Genomic DNA, 23,253 nt, shown 5'->3' with positions numbered 1-23,253 from the left:
ATAGGCTATTACTAACCAAAAAGAAGCTGATCCCGTTCAGAAAGTAGGTGTCTTTAAAACCAAATTGAGCAACAGAGAATTCATCCTATATCTATCCCATTCAAAAACATTATAAATCCAATTTTCCCACTACTGAGACAAAAGTCTTTAGGTGGTCTTGGGCTTTGATCTCTCAATCATCAACTAGGGGCTGGGGGAAGAATTAGATGTTTTTCTCTGGCTAATCCCATTAGTCTTCCACAAATAACACCTAGACATTTAATGTATGTTAATGAGATAATCTGTTAGTACTTAACACAGAGTATAAATGTTCAAGAAATGTTAGGTCTGTCCCCTCATCACAAGAAATGCTTATAATACAGAGATATCTGAAGTCTCTCTGTAGCTATACTGAAAATTCGTTAGGTTCAATTCATAAGCACTTTGAAGGCCAGGCTCATTGGCTCACACCTATAATCCCAGTGCTTTGGGAGGCCAAGGCAGGAGGACTGCTTGAGTCCAGGAATTTGAGACCAGCCTGGGCAACATAGTGAGACCCCTGTCTCTACAAAATTTTAAAAATTAGTTGGGCATGGCGGCATCTACCTGCAATTCTAGCTCCTCAAGAGGCTGAGGTGGGAGGATCACTTGAGCCCAGGAATTTGAGGCTGCAATAAGCTATCACCACGCCACTGTACTCTAGCCTAGGCAACAGAGTGAGCAGAATGAGACCCTGTCTCAAAAAGCAAAAAACAAAACAAAACAACAACAACAAAAACCCCCAGCAATTTGAAGTTCTCCAAAGTTTTAAATTTTGATATAAACAAATACATATAATTTTTCTGGTATACTATACTAGTTTGGGTATTCTTTATTCCAAGTGGTGGCAATAGATGATTAAAGTACACTTCAGTTTAGTCCCATATATACTTTGTCTATGGGGGGGTCAGTCTCAGGATTCATATAAGGAAGTTACATAAATATAGGGCACTAGTGATGAGAAGGCTCTTTTTATCTTCTCTAACTAGTAAAATTCTCTAAGATAATGCTAGAAGAGTGCCCATGTATTGCTAAAGAAGACAGAAAAAGCCTTCCTGCCCAGTGGCCAGAGAATGTCCTCTGTAGAGGTCTTGTCTGGGTTAACATGGACAAAATAAATGAAAATAATATGAACAAGTCAACATGTCAATCAAGAAGATAACTTACTAACGTATATAGTATTAAGTTGACACAGGGTATAGGTCTGATATCCAGAGAGGTAGTCCTGGGTTACTCAAAACACAGATTAAACATGCAGTGAAAGCACTGGTAAAGATGAGTCACCAAAAAAATGAGGAAAGGCATTTTGGGAAAGACATAATATATAAGAGTTTAAAAAATCAGATATAATATGAGAAATCAGAACTTTCTTGGACCTCCTTTTACTTACTTTATGTTTTAATATTGTTTTTAGTCTGAATTACATATACCTTCAATGCTTAGGCATTCTAAAAGTCTTATTCCAGCCCTGTTGAGAGGACATGTTGGAAAGTTTCGGCTTGGATTTGTTTTAATAAAAGAAAAAAAATTAGAGGTCAAAACCCATGACTTTGTTAAAGGACACAGCAAATATGTTTGTGTTATTTTATTTAAAATATTTTTCTATTTTCTAAATAGCTTTGGCATAAAAAATATATAAACACAAATGATTTAATTTTAAAAAGTGCATGTTACAAACTTCACAAAGAGCAAATGTGTAATGGAATAAGAGATAAGGAACAGAAACCCACTGACTGAGCTGCAGAGGGCCTGTACTATTTCATGCTTTTGTTTAGAATCAAGGCTATGTTAATGATTAGGTATAGTTAAGGCTCTCCTAACATATCAAGAGGTCCTCCTATGATACCACGTCACTATCTTCTGAGGGATTCAGAAGAATGATAAGGGATCTGGGAACATATTCTGAGTCACCTTGTAAAGAACAATAATAATGACAGCTAACATTTACTAGGCAGTAAAATGTTCTAGATACTACATTAAGGACTTCTTTGATCATCTCAATTCTTTTAACAATCTCATATATTAATTTCTATTATTATCTCAAAACTCAGACTCTGCGCACTTAGAATAATTTGCATAAGGTCATGCGGTAGGGCTGAAATTAGAAGCAAATCTGTCTGAGTCCAAGTCTGCCATTTTAACCACCATGTTATACTGAGGAAAGGGTAAGCCTGTGCCTTTGAGGCAATTATCACCTTTAATATTAGAATGTCTTCTTTGACTGAAGGACAAAAACCAGCTGGGTTATTTTCACCAACTCTGCAGCAAATGTCTTGCAGTTACCACATTATTAAAACCACATTATTAAAGCTGTATGATATGTTGACATAACCAACAAGGTAATTACAATAGAATTCTAAAGTGTTTTATAAATTTCTAACTATCATAGAAAGAACTGCAAATTGAAATGCAGTAGTTCCTGTTTTAGTCAGCATATTATGGAAACTTTAATAATTCAATTGCATGTTTAGGTACCTCCAGAGATGCTACAGTAAAAAGTGTTTTAAGGCCGGGCGCGGTGGCTCAAGCCTGTAATCCCAGCACTTTGGGAGGCCGAGACGGGCAGATCACGAGGTCAGGAGATCGAGACCATCCTGGCTAACACGGTGAAATCCCGTCTCTACTAAAAAAATACAAAAAACTAGCCGGGAGAGGTGGCGGGCGCCTGTAGTCCCAGCCACTCCGGAGGCTGAGGCAGGAGCATGGCGTGAACCCGGGAGGCGGAGCTTGCAGTGAGCTGAGATCCGGCCACTGCACTCCAGCCTGGACGACACAGCGAGAGTCCGTCTCCAAAAAAAAAAAAAAAAAAAAAAGTGTTTTAAGAAAAAAGAAGGCATCATTCTGACAGAAAACAATTTTTAACTTTTTCTCTTACATCATCCAACTCATGATAAAAAGATATTTTATGTTACTGGAAAAAAACACTATAATATAATAGTACCATTAAATACATAGATTATAAGAAAAAAAAAGTCTCCAAATAAACAACAACAGAAAAGAATGAGAGGAGGGAAGAGGATCAGAATTTCTCAGAGAAGTCATCTTTTCTTGTGTGTCTGAGAAACTAAAATGAGTCAAAGACTGTAAATTGAATTATTCCAGTCCCAAGGGCAAAGAGGTAAGAGAATTTGGTAACTTAAGATTAAAAAAAAAAAGACTTACCTTTAGGAGAGCCAAAGCTACATGAAAGATTATGTTCAAACCCTGAAATAGAAAAAGAAAGTGAAAATTAGTAGTGCCACATATACCACGATTTTATTATTTCCCCAAGACTTCCATATATCTTTAATAAAATTCCTAATTGCTTTCATCTTCACAAACAATAACTAAACCATGAGTTTTTTTTTTAAGGCATTTTCTTTCCCTGAGTGGCTTGTTGTAAATTTTAGGTGCTATTTAATCAGTGTTCACATAAAATTGTTTTTACAGTAAGTTATTTCCCTTCCGTCAATTTCTGGATTATTTGCATGTGCCTACGTCTTGTGAAAGTCAAATTCCTTGCTCAAGCTGGCATAATGATGTAGAAGTCTAAAATTATTAATTGAAATTCCTAACCCTAATCTGGACATCTCGGTGTTACAGTTTAAACTACAAGTAGCAGAAAGAATAAAATAAAACAAAACAAGGCAATGTTGCCGATCAGTGGGACAGATTGTGTACTGGAGGCTTTAAGTATCACACTGCATTTCCACTACTGTTCTTACTGTTTTCTTATTTGTTTCAGTGATTGCTTTCAAGTATTATTCGTATAACTAGAAGTGGTCATTAGGGGCTATCTGCCAGACTTCCTTTTCTTTTCTGAAAACCATAGCAATATTTCTTTAGAAATAAACAAATTAAATTGTTCCTGAAGAAGCCATTCTAGAACTGAATTTTGAACTCTGGGTTCTGCCCAATTGCTCTGAAGAGATGTTGAGTTATTAAATTCAAAAGATAGAGAATCTTATATGATAAAGATAACAATCAGAAATAAGTTTGCTACAAAATGTGCTGTTTCCTTGCCATGCAAGTCATCATACATAAGAAAAAAGATATTTCAAGTATGAGTTGGCATAAGTCCCGTAAGTCCAGGGTCTATTTCACATGCCCTCTTCATCGTAGTCACTGATACACTCTGGCTGGCTTTTGGATATGGAGCTGTACCAAATGTACTACCCAAAAAGCTTACAATAAACCATGCTTTTTCTGTTTCTGAAATAACTCCAGAAGCAAGAATTCGGCCCAGATATTTAGAGTATATTCCTGTTATGATTTGCTAACATAACCTTTCACATTCAGCTACCAGAAATATGACATAATGATGGAAGGAATGAATGATAAACACAAATATTCAGTTGGTTAAAATATAAACCAAATATTTTTAGTTTTGGGTTTACTCAGTTAATTCTTTAAGAAATCAAAAGAAGTAGGAAATAAGTATAATCAGGCCAGGAGATAAAAACAAATGAACGCAGTTCATAACCATACTAAGAAATTATCCTAGACTGGTTTTGATCATAATTTACCAACTAGAGAAAAGAAAGACTATTACAGATTTTAAAATGTGGGTTACAATTAAGCAAAATTTGCTTTCTAAATCAAAATTTGACTTCTTACCCACTAGCTGCTGCCCACCTGCCAAAACTTAAAGGCCAATATAAAAAAGACTTACTGCCCTGTTCTCCAACTCTGTCCACCACCACCACATCACAACTGCTAGGCAACAGTGAATTCTCACAACCTGAGTGCTTATCAGCTTGCCATCAGAACCTGATCCACTATTTCTCTGGTTCTTGTTTTTCCAGGCACTGCTCAAAATGTAAACCCCTCTCATCTTTGTTTTCTCATCTTCATAATGCTCTGGTCCTTTATCCTAAGCCAATTTCCTACTCCTCCTGTCCTTCCCAAATCCTTTCATGGTAGCCTTTGGAAACTCCACTCCATGTTCAGCTATCTTGGCTGTATTCTTAACCTCCCTGTCAAACATTCCCCCCAAATTCCTAATATTCACAAGAACAGTGAAATTTCATTGATTCTTATAACAACCTATAAAATGATTCTCATTTTTTAGAGTATGAATGTGACTAGCCCAACATTATACATGTAAAAACCAAAAAGAAAATTCTAAGCCCTCCAACTGACTAAATGGAGGACCAAAAGGACCCAACTAAACCTGAAAAATAGTTCAGAGCATGACAGCAAGGCGGAATCAGGCATGCCTCATTATACCCTCCTCCCTTTGGAGTTCAGGCACACAACTGACCAGCATTAACATTAAAAGAGAGATCCTAAGACAGACAGAAAAGACCCTGTAGCAATAAGATACCAAATTCCAACCTGACGCTAAGTATAGCATCACGTGGCTGATAGCAGGGCCCTGAAAGAAACCAAACTGTTTTATCCCAAAATAGATTCTTTAACATATTTTGAAATGGTTCTAAAAAACTATCTCTTGTGAGGAAAATTTACATTCTATAGAGGATTCTCTTCTCTTTCCAGGTCATTTTATGATCCTGAAGACAGATTGGTTGAGAGTCTAGAACCTTTTAAGGATCTCTAAAGGAAACATTTGCCATTTATTGCCCCTGGGAGTGGTTACTTAGGAGACTTCATATACATAATAAGAACACCAGTCTTTACAACCCCTTATCTTAACCCAGACACTCCTTTCTATTGATTCCAGGTTTTTAGATAATAACAACTCTTTCAACCAATTGCCAATCAGGAAATCTTTGCCAACCTGGGCAACAAAGTGAGACCCCCTTCTCTACAAGAAAGTAAAAAAAAAAATTAGCCAGGTGTGATGGTGCACACCTGTGGTCTCAGCTTCATGGGAGGCTGGGGCAGGAGGAATGCTTGAACTGAGGAGGTTGAGCTGCAGTGAGTCAAGATCACACCACTGCACACCAGCCTAGATGACAGAGCAAGATCCTGTCTCAAAAAACAAACAAACAAACAAAGAAAAAAAAAGGTAACATTTTTGAATCCACTTATGATCTGGAAGCCCCAGCTTTGAGTTGTCCTGCCTTACTGCACTGAATGAATGTATGCTTCACATCACATGTATTGACTGATGTCGTTTTTGTTTTTTGAGACAGAGTATTGCTCTGTCACCCAGGCTGGATGCAGTGGTGCAATCTTGGCTCACTGCAACCTCCACTTCCCAGGTTCAGGCGATTCTTATGCCTCAGCCTCCAGTGTAGCTGGGGCTACAGGCTCTGCCACCACACCTGGCTAACTTTTGTATTTTTAGTAGAGCCGGGGTTTCACCATTTTGGCCAGGCTAGTCTCAAACTCCTGACCTCAAGTGATCCACCAGTCTTGGCCTCCCAAAGTGCCGGGATTACATGTGTGAGCCACAGCACCTGGCCTGATGTCTTTTTTTATTTTTTATTTTAGAAGAGTCTCGTTCTGTCACCCAGGCTGGAGTGCAGTGGCACAATCAGAGCTCACTGCACCCTTGATGTTTTGAACTCAAGTAATCTTTCCACATCAGCTTCCCAAGTAGCTGGAACTACAAGCATGTGCCACCACACCCCAGATGATTTTTTTTTTTTTTTTTTTGGTAGAGAGGGTTTCACTATATTGCCAAGCTATTCTTGAACTCCTGGCCTCGAGCAACCCTCTGCCTCAGCCTCCCAAAGTGCTAGGATTAAGGGCATAAGCCACTGTGCTCAGCAATGGATTAATATCTTATGTTTCCCTAAAACATATAAAACCAATCTGAAACCCAATCACCTTGTGCACATGTTCTCAGGACCTCCTGAGGCTGTGTCATGGATCATAGTCTATAACTTGGCAAAATAAACCTCTAAATTGAATGAAACCCGTCTCAGATGCTTTTTAGTTTACATATATGTTTAGTCAGGCTAGAATCACCCCCTCAAGCCTCCTGATGTCTACTCTAGTGAGATTTTCTCACACAGTGCTGGTATAATGTGCATAGTAAATGCTTATTTGAAGACTGAATGATTAAACTACAGTAGATTTCCCAAATTTTCTGGGGTTGATTTATTTCCCTGTGGACCCAACTAGACCAATTTACAGAATTATCATCAAATTACAGTAAGAACCCCTTTCTTCAATTATCTCAAAATCAAACCATTAGACAACCAAGCTGTGCAAAACACAAAGAACTTACAAGTAAAAATTAAATAAAGATCTCTAAATAGCCAAAATGGCTCTCACAAATACCAAGAGAAATCTTTGCTCAACTTTTTATTCTATACATACTTCTGGTTAGTTTGGTGATATGATTTTGAAGCTTGTAGATATTAGAAGTAGCAAACCACAAGATAAAGTATGTGCCAGATGGGATCAGGGATAGATCAGGGATAGATAGCCTATAGTGACAGTTGTCAGAATTAAAATATCAGATCTCACAGAAATAGAAGATTAAAAAAAAAAAGAGAGAGAAAATGCATAGCTCTCTGGGTCCACTTGGGGGAGCCAATAATCTTCAATAGTTAATTATTAACTACTGTTAATTATCACTATTAATAATGACAATCCAGCAGGATTAATGAATGCTTATATCATGTTATAATACTGTGCTTAAGAAGGGAGGTGAGTGTGTGTTTTAAATAAAAAGTAGATAATGATGTTTCGAAGTTTGGGAAGCTAAAGAGGAAACTTTCAGTTACCAGAAAAATTTATATATGTAAATTCTTTAAACAAGTTCAGAAGAATAAGGTATTATATATCTGCTTATATGAAGCTCTAGACATTAACCCATAAAAATAAAGAAAAGTAAAGACTTCATAAGCCTTGAACTAAAGTAAAACAGAGTGGCTCGACAATACAAACAAATACACTTTAAGACATTTGAGTTGATAGAATTCAGAAAAGAACTTGTTATTCTATCAGGTGTTTTTTTTTTTGGTTTTTTTTTTTTTTTAAGAGATAGAGTTTTACTCTGTCACACAGGCTGGAGTGCAGGGGCGTGATCACCACTCGCTGCAGCCTCAACCTCCCAGGCTCAAGCAATTCTCTCAACTCAGCTTCTAAGTAGCTGGGACTACATGTGTGTGCCACCATACCTGGCTAATTTTTAACTTTTTTTGTAGAGATGAGGTATCCCTGTGTTGCCCAAGCTGGTCTCCAATTCCTGGGCTCAAGTGATCCTTCTGCCTTGGCCTCATAAAATGCTGGGATTATAGGCATGAGACACCACACTTAGCCTTGAAATGTATTTTTAAAAGCAAAAGATGTCATACATTTTCAAGATGCCTCCCATTTTTAGGACTATGTAATCCCCAGCAATTTGTTTGTTCTTAAGGGGAAAACATGTACCTAGTAGAAGTCAAAGGGCTAAAAGTTTGGAGAATTATTAAGAGTAAAAAATAAGTAAACATGTTATGGCCACATCATTTATAGTACAAGGTCTAACTCCAAATGCAAAATAATAACCAACATCTACTGAGTATTTTGTATGTGCCAAGATACGAATGAATTACATTAAAGACATGTCCTTATTTCATCCCACAACCACCTAAAATTCCATTTTATATACAAGGAAATCAAGATTTAAAGAAATCAAAGTAACTTTCCTAAGTTCAACACCTAATAAGTGCAGATCTAGGATTTTAACCTAAGCAGCCTAATTCCAAAAGTGATACTCTGAACAATTAAGTTAGAGAAGATGATTCAATGAATATATGAATGAATGAATACATCTCTTATTTGGATATTATTTAATGTGTCCTCTACTTCCTAAAGGATTAAAGCAATTCTTTCAATTTAAAGGCAGGTAAATTTTGAGAGCAGAGAGTAAAAAGATAACAAACAGCTGACTTCTACCAGAACTAAATTCTATTATTTGTTTCCACATTGAAAACACTTACAAAAAGTAGCTGACTGCTTGAAGTATATGAGGCAACAAAAACCCAGCTTGTTGTGGGAAGAAAGGGTCACCACCTTCCTCTAATGACAACTGATTGAGATCAGCCTTGTATGCATGAAGACGTAGCTTTTTAACTGATTTGGATACTGCTATTTCAAAATTCAATGACATTCTGGCAACATCTTTGCTTTAAAGAACACCTACAAGTAATTGCCCTAAATTGAATAATTGCTCCAAAGTGCAGATCATGGTGTTCTCGGGTAGGCCAAGGATTAAGCACCCACAGTCTTGCATAAAATAACGGCTGACAGTAGAGCACCCACTGAAACAAAGACATCGAACATTTTGGCTCTGATAAGCAGGCAATCGTGGGTTCAGAGGGAGCTGACAGATTGCGTGAGAAGCTGTCAAAAACTTAAGCTGACAGCACTGAGAACAAATGCTGAAAAGGTAGTGTCAAAAAGTACCAAGTGTGCATCAGCACCTGGGTTCTTAGGAATCAAAATAAAAGGGAAATAATGGAAATCCTAACAACAAGTCAGTAACCCAAATTACCAAATTATCAAACCAAAAATGGCCAAAGTAAATGGAGCAGGTTCACAGACAAAGCTAGAAGAAATGGGGTTCTGTCCTTTCTGACCCATCCAGAAGAAAACATACCACCCTAGGAAGAGATAATGACTAAACGAGATAGCATACATCAAATAAACTGAGTATTTGGTAAATATTCAATAAACATTAGCAATTATTATTAGGTTCATGTATTCATTGCCTAATATATCCAGTATTTTATATTTTTCACTTAATTCTCTCAGTAACTCTATGGCATATGTGTTATTCCACCATTTTAGAGATGACTAAACTGAAGCTCAGAGACAGAACACTGTTAGTAAATGGTAAAGCCAGGCTATAACTCAGGTCTTTCAGACTAAAGCAAATCCATGCTTTTTTCCACTAATTCCATATTGAGTGCTAACTCAGTGAGGCTTTGGTTAGATATCTGTGATGGATTAAAGAGTCCCAGTTCTTTGATGCTTCTCCCATTGAGAGTTAAGGTCTCTGTTCTCTCATTTCAACCTGGGCAGACTATGGTACTGCTTTTACCAGTAGAATATGGTGGAAATGGTGGTGCCATGCTAGTTTATGTGCCCAGTCCTTGAGATATTGACAGCTTTCATGTCCAGTCTCTTGGAACACTCACTCTTAGAAGCTAGCTACCATATAAGAAGTGCAATTATAGTTACACCCCCTTGCTCTCTAAGTAACCAAGCAATCACAAGAAGGCCTGGAGGACCAGATATCATCAGTAAAGAAGAAAGACCAAGAATCACCAAGGTGGTAGATATGTGAGTAAAGAAGTCATCTGGAAGTGAATCAGGTGGTCCAGCCAATGCCAAGTGGATCAGGGATGAACCACATAGCTGAATTCCAAAATTTCTGACTCATGAGATTGTAAGAAAATAAATGATTGCTTTTAATTATTTTTTTCACTTGGAAATAATTTCAGATTTAGAAAAAATTTGCAAAAACAGTACCAAGAAGTTCTACATATCCTTCACTCAGTTTCACCCAAACATTAACATCTTACATAACCACAGTATAATGATCAAAACCAAGAAACTATTATTTTTATCAAATGCCCCAGTAATGCCCTTTTTCTGGTCCAGGATGCAATTCTGGATTATATATTGAATTTGGTTGTCATGTCTCCTTAGTCTCCTGTCATATGGGACCGTTTTCAGCCTTTATTTTTCATGACCTTGATGCTTTGGAAGAGTATCGGCCAGTTATTTTATAAAATGTCTCTCAATTCGATATGTCTGCTGGTTCCTTATGATTAAATTCAGAATATGTATTTTTGGCACAAATACCACAGAAGTGATGATGTGCCCTTCTCAGTGCATCCTTTTTTTTATTATTATTATACTTTATGTTCTAGGGAACATATGCACAACATGCAGGTTTGTTACGTATGTATACATGTGCCATGTTGATGTGCTGCACCCATTAACTCATCATTTACATTAGGTATATCTCCTAATGCTATCCCTTCCCCCTCCCCTGACCCCACAACAGGCCCCGGTGTGTGATGTTCCTGTTCCTATGTCTAAGTGATCTCATTGTTCAATTCCCACCTATGAATGAGAACATGTGGTGTTTGGTTTTCTGTCTTGCGATAGTTTGCTGCTTCTCAGTGCATTCTATCAGGAGGTTACATAACATCACTATATGTCTTGCTATAAAAATCATTGTCCCTTTAAAGTCACTCGGTTTTCATGTAGCTTGTTATATATTACAGGTAATCAGAAGAAAATCCCTTTGACTTCTCTTTGATAAACTTCTTGCTGCTATGATCTATAAAGCAATGTATTGTTTCAAAGAAAGTAGTGAAAGTGACAGATAATTAACAGGCAAAAAGGAATAAGTTAATACTAGCTGCTCTTAAATATAGGTTCTACAGTAAGAATATTTAGAATATTAGCCAAAAATTCTTTTACTTTATTCTGCTTCTCATGTTTTAAGCTGTTTATTTTAGGATGGCTAATGGTGCTTGATGGGGTAACGAAATAAAACGATGTGACGTTTGGGTTTTTGTTCTGAATGTCCACTAGAGGTCAGGATTACAGCACTGAAAATCAATCGCTTTTTTTTTTTTTTTTTTTTTTTAAGGATTTCACAGACCAACATAGTAGCCTTGTATACAAATTAAGACATGCTGTTTTACCTAGGTAATATCATTCAGGACATAGGCATGGGCAAGGCCTTCATGTCTAAAACACCAAAAGCAACGGCAACAAAAGCCAAAATTGACAAATGGGATCTAATTAAACTAAAGAGCTTCTGCACAGCAAAAGAAACTACCATCAGAGTGAACAGGCAACCTACAGAATGGGAGAAAATTTTTGCAATCTACTCATCTGACAAAGGGCTGATATCCAGAATCTACAAAGAACTCAAACAAATTTACAAGAAAAAAACAATCAACCCCATCAAAAAGTGGGCAAGGGATATGAACAGACACTTCTCAAAAGAAGACATTCATACAGCCAACAGACACATGAAAAAATGCTCGTCATCACTGGCCATCAGAGAAATGCAAATCAAAACCACAATGAGATACCATCTCACACCAGTTAGAATGGCAATCATTAAAAAGTCAGGAAACAACAGGTGCTGGAGAGGTTGTGGAGAAACAGGAACACTTTTACACTGTTGGTGGGATTGTAAACTAGTTCAACCATTATGGAAAACAGTATGGCGATTCCTCAAGGATCTAGAACTAGAAGTATCATATGACCCAGCCATCCCATTACTGGGTATATACCCAAAGGATTATAAATCATGCTGCTATAAAGACACATGCACACGTATGTTTATTGCGGCACTATTCACAATAGCAAAGACTTGGAATCAACCCAAATGTCCATCTGTGACAAACTGGATTAAGAAAATGTGGCACATATACACCATGGAATATTATGCAGCCATAAAAAAGGATGAGTTTGTGTCCTTTGTAGGGACATGGATGTAGCTGGAAACCATCATTCTCAGCAAACTATCGCAAGAACAGAAAACCAAACACTGCATGTTCTCACTCATAGGTGGGAACTGAACAATGAGATCACTTGGACTCGGGAAGGGGAACATCACACACTGGGGCCTATTATGGGGAGGGGGGAGGGATTGCATTGGGAGTTATACCTGATGTAAAGGACGAGTTGATGGGTGCTGACGAGTTGATGGGTGCAGCACACCAACATGGCACAAGTATACATATGTAACAAACCTGCACGTTATGCACATGTACCCTAGAACTTAAAGTATTTAAAAAAAAAAAAAAAAAAAAACCAGACATGCTGTTTTAAAACCCTCCTAGCTAAGTCCGCCCTTGTTTTTACTATTAATTTACTAACATATACCAATAAAAGGATGATTCCCACCCTTCCTTTCCTCCAACTTAATTATATATTTTCCATTTGATTATAGAGTTATTTGTTACACTTTTTTTTTCATAAATGACTAGTGAATGAGAAAGAGTTCAAGAATGGGTAGGGATGAGAGAGAAGTTTAACATGAATGCATCTGTTTAGTCATAAGTAATTTTAAAATATTTTCTTGTTACTTGTTTGTACAGATTAAGTAGTAAAATATCTACAAAGTCTAAAATTCTTTATCATAGGTGATTCTGAGATTTTTTTTAAAAAAAAACATAGTTTTGCTATTACTTATTTATTTATTCATTTATTTTAAACTGATATTTTAGGTTCAAAAGTATATGTTCAGGTTTGTTATGCAGGTAAACTTGTGTCATGGAGGTTTGTTGAACAGGGAAAGAATATTTAGAGGTTTGTGACATCTGAATTAGATAAAACTTTCAGAAACAAGGCAGGTAAAATGAGATAATGAAATCAAATTAGAGGTTTTAACATGTGTTTCAAACTGACCCAATAGTCCAATAGATAGTTTTTTGGATGAACATAGAAATTGACCTTTTTAGTCTTGAAGCTTGAATCTTAACGTTTGTTTTATCTGCAACAAAGGACTTTCCGGTCTCTCAAAAAAAAATATGGAAGAACTGAAACTCACCAGATCACCATATCCAGACAATGAGATAACGGCCCCTCATTCATCTTAATTGCTTCCTTGCCCCTCCCTAGTTCCTGTTTCTTACACATTGTTATATCTCTTCCCTGCTATATAAATTCCTAGTTTTAGTTTGTCAGGGAGACGGATTTGAGACTGAGCTCCCATCTCGTCTCGTCTGCTGCAGCCCCCAGTTAAAGCCTTCTTCCTTGGCAATAATCGTCATCTTAATCATTGGCTTTCCGTGCTGTGAGCAGCAGGACCTAGACTGAACCCCTGGTGTTGTGGTATATTCATCAAATCTGTATGTCAAGCATTTCGAGGACATTACAAAGATGCATAAGTCATCCCTACACTCAAAGGACTCCCAGATTAGGATAGCAGATAAAAATATAAACAGAAAACACACCACCCAGGGAATGATGGGGAGGTATGACCTGAATATTAGAGCACTGAAGTATTGCTATAAAGTCCCTATACACATGTTCCATTGGCCACTGAACATTGGCATTCACCTTTCTGTTCTCCTCAAATTCTCTTAAGTCATGATATACATCGGATTATATTGTTTTCCAGTTACAGTTATCAGTCAACCATCCCAGGCTGCAGGGATGGTTTTGATACTCTTTTTTTTTTTTTTTTTTTTTTTTTTTGAGACGGAGTCTGGCTCTGTCGCCCAGGCTGGAGTGCGGTGGCCGGATCTCAGCTCGCTGAAAGCTCCGCCTCCCGGGTTTACGCCATTCTCCTGCCTCAGCCTCCCAAGTAGCTGGGACTACAGGCGCCCGCCTCGTTGCCCGGCTAGTTTTTTTTTTTTTTTTTTTTGTATTCTTTAGTAGAGACGGGGTTTCACCGTATTAGCCAGGGTGGTCTCGATCTCCTGACCTTGTGATCCGCCCGTCTCGGCCTCCCAAAGTGCTGGGATTACAGGCTTTTGATACTCTTGATAATGACAAAGGACTTCTTATAAATTACTATTGGCTGATCTTGACCTTCTCCTTCCACCAGGCTTCTGCCAGTTTTCCATTAATCCAATCCATCCAGAAATCATTTGCTAGAGTTCTTGTGCTCATACCCCTTTTCTTTCTTTCTTTTTCTTTTTTTGAGATGAAGTCTTGCTCTGTTGCTCAGGCTGGAGTGCAGTGGTGCAATCTCAGCTCACTGCAACCTCCGCCTCCTGGGCTTAAGCTAATCTCCTGCCTCAGCCTCTCGAGTAGCTGGGATTACAGGTGTGCACCACTATGCTCAGCTAATTTTTGTACTTTTAGTAGAGATGGGGTTCACCACATTAGTCAGGCTGGTCTCGAACTCCTGACCTCAAGTGATCCACTCGCCTCAGCCTCCTAAAGTGCTGGGATTACAGGCTGAGCCACCGTACCAGGTCCCCTTTTCTTTCTTTTTTTCTTCTTCTTTCTTCTTTCTTCTTCTTCTTCTTTTTTTGAAACACGGTCTTGCTCTGTCACCCAGGCTGGAGTGTAGTGGTGCTATTTTGGCTCACCACAGCCTCAACCTTCCAGGCTCAAGCAATCCTCTCACCTCAGCCTCCCAAGTAGCTGGGTCTACAGGTGCACGCCACTATGCCTATTTAATTTTTCTATTTATATATATTTTAATAGAGACAGGCTTTTGCCATGTTGCCCAGGCTGGTCTCAAACTCCCCACTTAAAAAAAAAAAATCTATAAAAATGCCACAACATGGTATAAAAGTAGGCACATAGACCAGTAGAACAGAACAGAGAACTCAGAAAAAAAGGTACATAGTTACAGCCAACTGATCTTGAACAAAGCCAACAAGAACTTACACTGGGGGGCAGGTACAGTGGCTCACACCTGTAATCCTAACGCTTTGGAAGGCTGAGGCAGGAGGACTGCTTGAACCCAGGAGTTCAAAACCAGCCTGGGCAACAGAGCGAGACCCCATCTCTACAAAAAATAAAAAACTAGTCAGGTGTGGCAGTGAATGCCTGTAGTCCGAGCTACTTGGCTGGGTGAGGCAGGGGGATCGTCTGGGCCCATGAGGTTGAGGCTGCAGTGAGCTATGATCATGCCCCTGCACTCCAGCCTGGGTGACAAGGCAAGACTGTCTCAAAACAAAAACAAAAACAAACAACAAAATCTTACACTGGGGAAAGGACAACTTCTTCAATAAACGGTGCTAGGAAAATTGTATAGCCACATGCAGAAGAATGAAACTGGACCATTATCTCACCATATACAAAAATCAATTCAAAGTAGATTAAAGACTTAAAAGTAAAACCTGAAACTAAAGAAATATTAGAAGAAAAAATCTAGGGAACTCTCTCCTGGTCGTTGGTTTAGGTAAAGAATTTGTGACAAAGGCCTCAAAAGATCAGGCAACAAAACCAAAAATAAGTGATTGGGACTTAATTAAACTAAAAAGCTCCCACACAGAAAAACAAAACAAAACAAAACTCAACAGAGTGAAGAGATAACCTGTAGAATGGGATAAAATATTGGCAAATTATTTATCCAACAGGGACTAATATCTAGTACAGATAAGGAACTCAACTCAACAGGAAAAAGACAAATAATCCCATTCATATTTGGGCAAAGGATATGAATAGACATTTCTCAAAAGAAGAAATACAAACAGCCAACAGGTATATGAAAAAATGCTTAACCTCATGAATCATCACAGAAATGCAAATCAAAACCACAATGAGATAGCAGACCTCAGCCAGAATCTCTATTATTAAAAAAGACAAAAAGTAACAGATGTCGACAAGAAAGTGGAGAAAAGGGAACTCATACACACTGCTGGTGGGAATGTAAACTAGTACAGCCACTATGGAAAACGGTATGGAGACTTCTTAAAAAACTAAAAGTATAATTACCATTTGACCCAGCAATACCACTACTGGGAATCTACTCAAAGAAAAAGAAGTCAATATATCAAAGAACTCACAGTCAAACATACAGTTAGGAGGCTTTAAAACACTCAAGAAATGGTATGTAATTTTGCCTGGAAACAGTTGATGAATTGAGCAAGAGGCTGTACGGAGACTGACACACCAGGAAATGCTATGCATAGTAAACTCTCATCCCTCCAAGGGGTGAAGTCCTAGGTTTATATCATGCTGGGAAACCAGCAATCAGTGTATTCATCTTTGGGGACCCTTTCTCTTCTGTCCTCATCCATTTATGTATAGGTAAATGTTAGTGAGGTTTAAACACTAGGGAAAGCAGAGACAGAAGTGATTTAAGAGAAAAACACTGAAAAACAGTACACAAGAGAGGGTTTGTAAAGTTAAATCATATAAACGACTCCACTGCTACCAACCATGTCTCTGTGAAGATGTAAGAAGGATGTTACTAATTATATGAACTCACAATTTAAAAAAATCACCAGCAGGGGCAACTCCACCCTTTCCTCTACCTTTTTCCCCCTGCCACCTAAAGACACTAGCAGCCTGGTACACATAAAAATACAGAGTGAACTTTAAGAATCATAATGATATACCCTGAGGATCATTAAGGAGCCTAAGTTTCTCTCTGCCTTTCAGGGGATCTAGCATCTTTCTGCCAAGAAGTACAAAAGACTAAACATACCACTTCACAGTAGCTATTGCGTGGTAAATCTTAATTGCTATGCTACCATCTGTATAACACTTGACTGCAAAGAACTTTTGAGTAGACAGTTTCATTCAACTGTAAAAATATTAATCAGGCATATAGGCCATTATTAATTATCTCCATTTTATAATGTAAGCTTAAATATGTTAGATGATTTACCTCAGTTCACAGAATTAAGACTGGAATGACAAGTTTCCTGATTATAATTCAGTTCTCTTTCCATTAGACCATTGGCTCTTAACCATGGCTGCTTATTAAAATCACCTGGGGAGCTTTTATAACACACAGAGGCAGGAGATCCATCTTAGGTCAAATAAATAGAAATTTCTCAGGAGTAGAATGCAGTCACTTGTATTTTTAAGAACTTCCCGGGAGTTTCTAGTATGAAACCAGACTGAGAACTGAGCATTACCAAGTTTTCAAGCCAATTATTCATTAGAATCACCCAGGAAGCTTTAATAATATCCCAAAGTTTAATTTAACTGATCTGGGGGAGGGCCCAGACTCTCCAGGTGATTCTAATACCCAGCTAAGTGTAGCAATCACAGTATAACACCTCCAACAAGCACATCTAAAAATTCTTTAACTTAAAATCTCCTTACAGTTTTAGTATTTAAAATGTTTCTAAAGGTCACTTGTATAATCACTAAAAATAATGTGAATTTTAGATTAATTCATTAAGGGGTATAAAATTTAGCTGAAAATGATAACAGCAGAAGGAACTAATAAATTTTCAAAAATAAGACTGATATTCATCTGTACTTAGAAGAGTGTATGGCTTCTTTTAATTGAGGTGGGGAAAATGAAAAGATATTACACCTCTCTGGAACCTGTTAACGTAGATCATGGAACATTATCAAAATGTAACATACTAAATTCCCTAATAAATAGTTAGGAAATAGCTTTCAGGTAATATTCATGTAGGTAATAATACAGTAAGAAAGGTAATTGATGTCTCCCACAGTGAGTAAACTAGTACATTAGATCTTATTTGAATCATGCAAAAAATCTCCTAAAGTATCTAATTTATTAAGGTACTATTACATGTTATATATTTGAAAATGAATATATATCACAAAAATGAATATTAAAGTTGGGATACACTGTAAGCTAGTCTTTATATTCTCCAATCATTTGCCAGCAGCAAAAAATGATGAGTGACCACTTTGAAAGTTGTTGAAAATAGGTTATTTGTATCAAATTTCAAAAGTGTCTTCATTGATTTATGTCTGTGTGCATGTAAGTACACATGTGCATACAGGTGGTATTTCATTTTAATAGGGAGTTACACAACACATTACTTGAAAAGCTACAGGAAGTGTAATGAGTTAAGCTTAATAAATATGTGATAAAAGTTTGAAAGATTAATGGTGGAAAAAACCCCAGCATATGATGAAAGCTAAACAACAAAAAAATTCAACTCAGCAGATTAATTTTATGAAACTGGTGACAGAAGAGATTTCAGAGAAAACAAGCTATCAATATTGCTTAGTTAAAAAATTCCATTGTCCTACTACTGGGTATGCAGCCAAAGGAAAAGCAATCAGTGTATCAACAAGATACCCGCACTCACATGTTTATTGTAGCACTATTCATGATAGTAAAGATATGAAATCAATCTAAGTGTCCATTAACAGATGGATGTGTAAAGAAAATGTAGTATATACACACAATGGAATACTATTCAGCAATAAAAAAAAAGAATAAAATGTCATTTGCAGCAACATAGATGAAACTGGAGGTCATTATGTTAACTGAAATAAGCCAGGCACAGAAACACAATTATGTTCTCACCTATATGTAGGAGGTTAAAAAGTTGATCTCATGGAGATAGACAACAGAATGACAGGGCTGGATGTGGTGGCTCTCACCTGCAATCCCAGCACTTTGGGAGGGCAAGGTGGAAGCATTGCTTGATTTCAGGAGTTCAAGACCAGCCTGGGCAACACATTACTAAAAATAAATTTTTTGTTTTGTTTTGTGTTTTGAGATAGTCTCGCTCTGTCGCCCAGGCTGGGGTGCGGTGGCATGATCTCAGCTCACTGAAGCCTCCACCTACCAGACTCAAGCAATTCTCCTGCCTTAGCCTCCCAAGTAGCTGGGATTACAGGCGCCCAATACCACGCTGGCTAATTTTCGTATTTTTAGTGGAGACAGGGTTTTGTCATGTTGACCAGACTGGTCTTGAACTCCTGACCTCAGGTGATCTGTCCGTCTTGGCCTCCCAAAGTGCTAGGATTACAGGTGTGAGCCACTGTGCCTGGCCAAATTTTTAAAAAAATTAGCTGGGCATAGTTGTGTACACCTGCAGTCCTGGCCATTCAGGAAACTGAGGTAGGAGATCGCTTAAACCCAGGAGGTTGGGACTGAAGTGAGTTATGATCATGCCACTGTACTCCAGCCTAGGTGACAGAGTGAGATCCTATCTCGAAAAGAAAAAAGAGAGAGAGAGAGAGAATAGAATGATAGATACCAGCGGCTAGGAAGGGTACTGGGTAGGGGAATGGACAGAGCTTGGCTAATAGGTACAAACATACAGTTAGATAGAAGATAAAAGTTTTAATGTTCGATAGCAGAGTAGTATGACTATAAGTAGCTAGAAGAGAGGACTTGAAATGTCCCCAGACACAGAAAAGATACATACTCAAGGTGATGGATACCCCAAATACCCTAACTTGATCATTACACATTCTATGCATGTAACAAATACTCATATGTACTCCATATATAGGCAAAATATTATATGTCAATAAAAAGGTTCTATTGAAAATCAATGTTTGCTCATAAATTATAAGTTATGTCCACAAATTTTAACATAAATATATATTACTTGGTTCCCTAGAAACTACATTCCTTACTAGAAGAGCCAAAAATACATGCTTTTGTAACTACTATTAATTTCTTACTATAATCTGAAAATGTAAAATGTTTATAAAACACAACACAAATGATATAAACTCTTAAATATAACAAAATATTCCAATTATTCTGATGAGCAATTGATTTTTCTTGAATATTAACTATATATAAGTTGGTTAAGGTCTTATTTCTATAGCTTTATGAGATCCCTATTTAGGCAAAAAGCACAGTAATCGTAATTTAAGAGCAGAGTTTTCCTATTTGTACTTATCCATCTATACATTAGGGATATGTAAAATCTACAACTTCTAACCAGTGAATTATAATTATCCATTATCCACTTTTTTTTTTTTTTTTTGAGATGGAGTCTCGCTGTCGCCCAGGCTGGAGTGCAGTGGCCGGATCTCAGCTCACTGCAAGTTCCGCCTCGCGGGTTTAAGCCATTCTCCTGCCTCTGCCTCCCGAGTAGCTGGGACTACAGGCGCCTGCCACCTCGCCCGGCTAGTTTTTTGTATTTTTTAGTAGAGACAGGGTTTCACCGTGTTAGCCAGGATGGTCTCGATCTGCTGACCTCATGATCCGCCCGTCTCGGCCTCCCAAAGTGCTGGGATTACAGGCTTGAGCCACCCACCACGCCCGGCCAATTATCCACTTTTTTAGAAAGCATAAATAAGCTTCTAGTATATTTTCAGTTAAGTAATTTATCTAGCAAACCGTTTTCTATTAGTAATTAGCTTTTATGGAACAAAATATCCACAACTTTGGGTACCATAAACTAGATCTGGTCATATTTAACTGTAAAATTTATTTAAACCATAAAATGGATGAGAGTGCTTGTTCCTTTATCAGGAGCCAAGCAAGAGAAAGGTACCTATCAAATGGAGGCAGATAATTAAATCGCTCATGCTGAAACTTCTTTCCCAAGTAACCCTGTCCTTACATCAAGAAACTATACTGGAAATCACAGATTTCCATAGTGAGGAGGAGATGTCTCCATTTAAAAAAAGACGGAAGAATTAGTTTAGTTAATTGCTCTGAGATCTACTAAATGACAAAACAAAAACAATTTAAAAGTGAGAGCTACAAGGCAAAGAGACCTAATTAGCAAAGAACAATGTAGCAACAGTAATACAGTGGTGGCTGCAAAAATTTTATAATTATAGGGAAAGGCTCTATAAGCCCTGTGAAATTCATTCCCATTTAAACACATTATATTAAGCCTAATATTAAGCAGTCTGCAAGTTCACAGTAGAAGTTCATTAATACTATGCTATAAATCAAAAGCTTTAGAGTAGGAGTTAGAAGATCCATATCACAGTTCCATTTCTGCCACCAACTAGCTTAGTTAAGTGTCTCAACCTCTCCCATGTGTAAGATTGCTAAATAATAAATTGAGGAGTATCAGTTAAGAATAACAAAAGAGATTTGTTAAAACTTCAGATTCCTGGATCCCACCCTGGATAATTCTGATTCAGTAAGTCCAAGACGGGTATTAACATCTACTGTATTTCAGTGCCTCTCACCTCAGTCTGCAGACCCTAGAAACCACTGATTTCTATGTCTTTTACAAGGTAAGAGAAGTCAAATAAGAAAAATGTAGAAATACTGGTATAGGTCAACCGAGGAGGGCCTTATACAACAAGTAGGCTTGAATTCCAATTCCTCATTTCACCATTCCTGCTCCTGCCCCTGAAATTCATCGCAGCGAAACTGCTGGGGTGAAAAAACACCAGTGAAGTGTCTTTCTGATTACTTCCTGAGTGTCTTACTATTTCTCTAACTGGGATTTAATTTCCCAGGCTCCTTGTGGCAGGGACCCCATTTCTTTCTCTGAGGTGGCCAACTGACCAGGACAGAAGCTCAGTTCAAGGTAATCACCTCCTTGAAACATCTCCTAACTTCCAACCCCATTAAAGAGATGTATTAATGTCAGCCTATGACACCACCTAAAATGCTTGGGATGTTTGTCCCTTCCAGATCTTATGTCGAAATGTAATCCCCAACACTGAAGGTGGGACCTGGTGGGAGGTGTTTGGATCATGGAGGTGGTTCCCTCATGAAAGCCTTGGCACCTTCCCTTTGGTGATGGGTGAATTCTGGCTCTGGTAGTTCATGCAAGATCTCGTTGTTTAAAAGTGTGTGGCACATCCCCCATCTCTCTCTTGGTCCCTCTCTTGCCATGTGATATGCGGTTCTCCTTCACCTTCCGCCATGATGGTAAGCTTCCTGAGGTTCTCACCAGGAGCTGAACACTTCTGAGTTCCCTGTGGTCATACCTGGTCCTCAGCTAGCTTCTTAGGTGACCTCATCAAGTCTTGTGGCTTTAAATACATAACATACACTAATAACTCCCAAATTAACATTTTAGCCTCAATGTCTCCTCTGAACTCCAGAATCATATATTCAACTATCTTAAGATCTCTACTTGGATGTCCTAATAGGAATCAAAAACATGTCAAAGTCTGAATTCCTTATTTTCCCCATAAACCTGTTCTTCCTTCAATCTCTTCCACCTCAGTTAATGGTAAGTGCACTCCTCTAGTTGCATAAGCAAAAAATCATAGAATTATCCTTTCTTTCTCTCACAACTCACAGTTAACCTATCAGCAAATCTTTTCGGATCTACTTGCTAAACATATCCCAGATTCAACTACTTCTTACCATTCCCACTCCTCCCACCCTTACCTAAGCCATCATCACCTCCTGATCTGGATTAACACAACAGTTGCTTGGTCACCTCACTCCTACTCTTGACCCCCCACCGCCTATTCTCCAGAGTGACTCCTTTTCTCTAGAGTGACAGTAGCCGCAGTGATCCCTTTAAGAGAGACATCAGATCCTATCATTTCTCTTCCAAATCTTGCTTTTCTTCCCCACTTAGATATTATGTTTTACCAGGTGAGAAATTTGGACTGACTGATTTCCTCAGTGTCCAGAATAGTGCTTGGCACATAGTAGTGCTAAATAAATAGTTGTCAAATGAGTGATCAAAGTACAAAAATAGGAGGGACATAAAGGGCACAGGGGGAGCCCAAAGGTAGAAAGATCAGTACTTCTTGGGTAGACTTGGAAATGTTTCACAATGCAGTAGATGCTTACAAAGCAGTTTTGCCTGAATGAGGTAGAGAAATAAATACAAATTGGTCACATTAAAGTATTGGGAGGAAAGCAGTGCAAACCAACAGCACAGCATCTGTAAAGGCAGAGAGAAACAAAGCAGCCAGAACTGCTGGTGATCTGGGAGGGATGAGACCAAGAAAGTGCATGTGAGGGATGAAGCTGGAGAGGGAGGCAGGTGTTTCACTGCTTGCTGGCTCTCCTTGACCCCTGCAGCCTGCTGTATCTTGGTCCCAGCTGTTATCAGATCTAGGGATAGCTGG

The 23,253-nt window shown here is 38.1% G+C and overlaps 1 protein-coding gene across 5 annotated transcripts in view; it reads right to left on the bottom strand.

Moving 5' to 3' along the window:
* Positions 1 to 23,253, bottom strand: part of RABGAP1L (RAB GTPase activating protein 1 like) — an 819,337-nt gene that overhangs the window by 247,531 nt on the left and 548,553 nt on the right. For all 5 annotated transcript variants that reach the window (XM_023207199.1, XM_023207198.2, XM_031935573.1 and 2 more), the window contains one exon: positions 3,181 to 3,222. In XM_023207199.1, coding sequence (XP_023062967.1) covers positions 3,181 to 3,222 — 42 coding nt within the window. The remainder of the gene's footprint in view (positions 1 to 3,180; positions 3,223 to 23,253) is intronic.

Source organism: Piliocolobus tephrosceles, chromosome 1 (genome assembly GCF_002776525.5).
Source record: "Piliocolobus tephrosceles isolate RC106 chromosome 1, ASM277652v3, whole genome shotgun sequence".
NCBI lineage: Eukaryota > Metazoa > Chordata > Mammalia > Primates > Cercopithecidae > Piliocolobus > Piliocolobus tephrosceles.
This window is presented reverse-complemented; position numbering and strand designations above follow the sequence as displayed.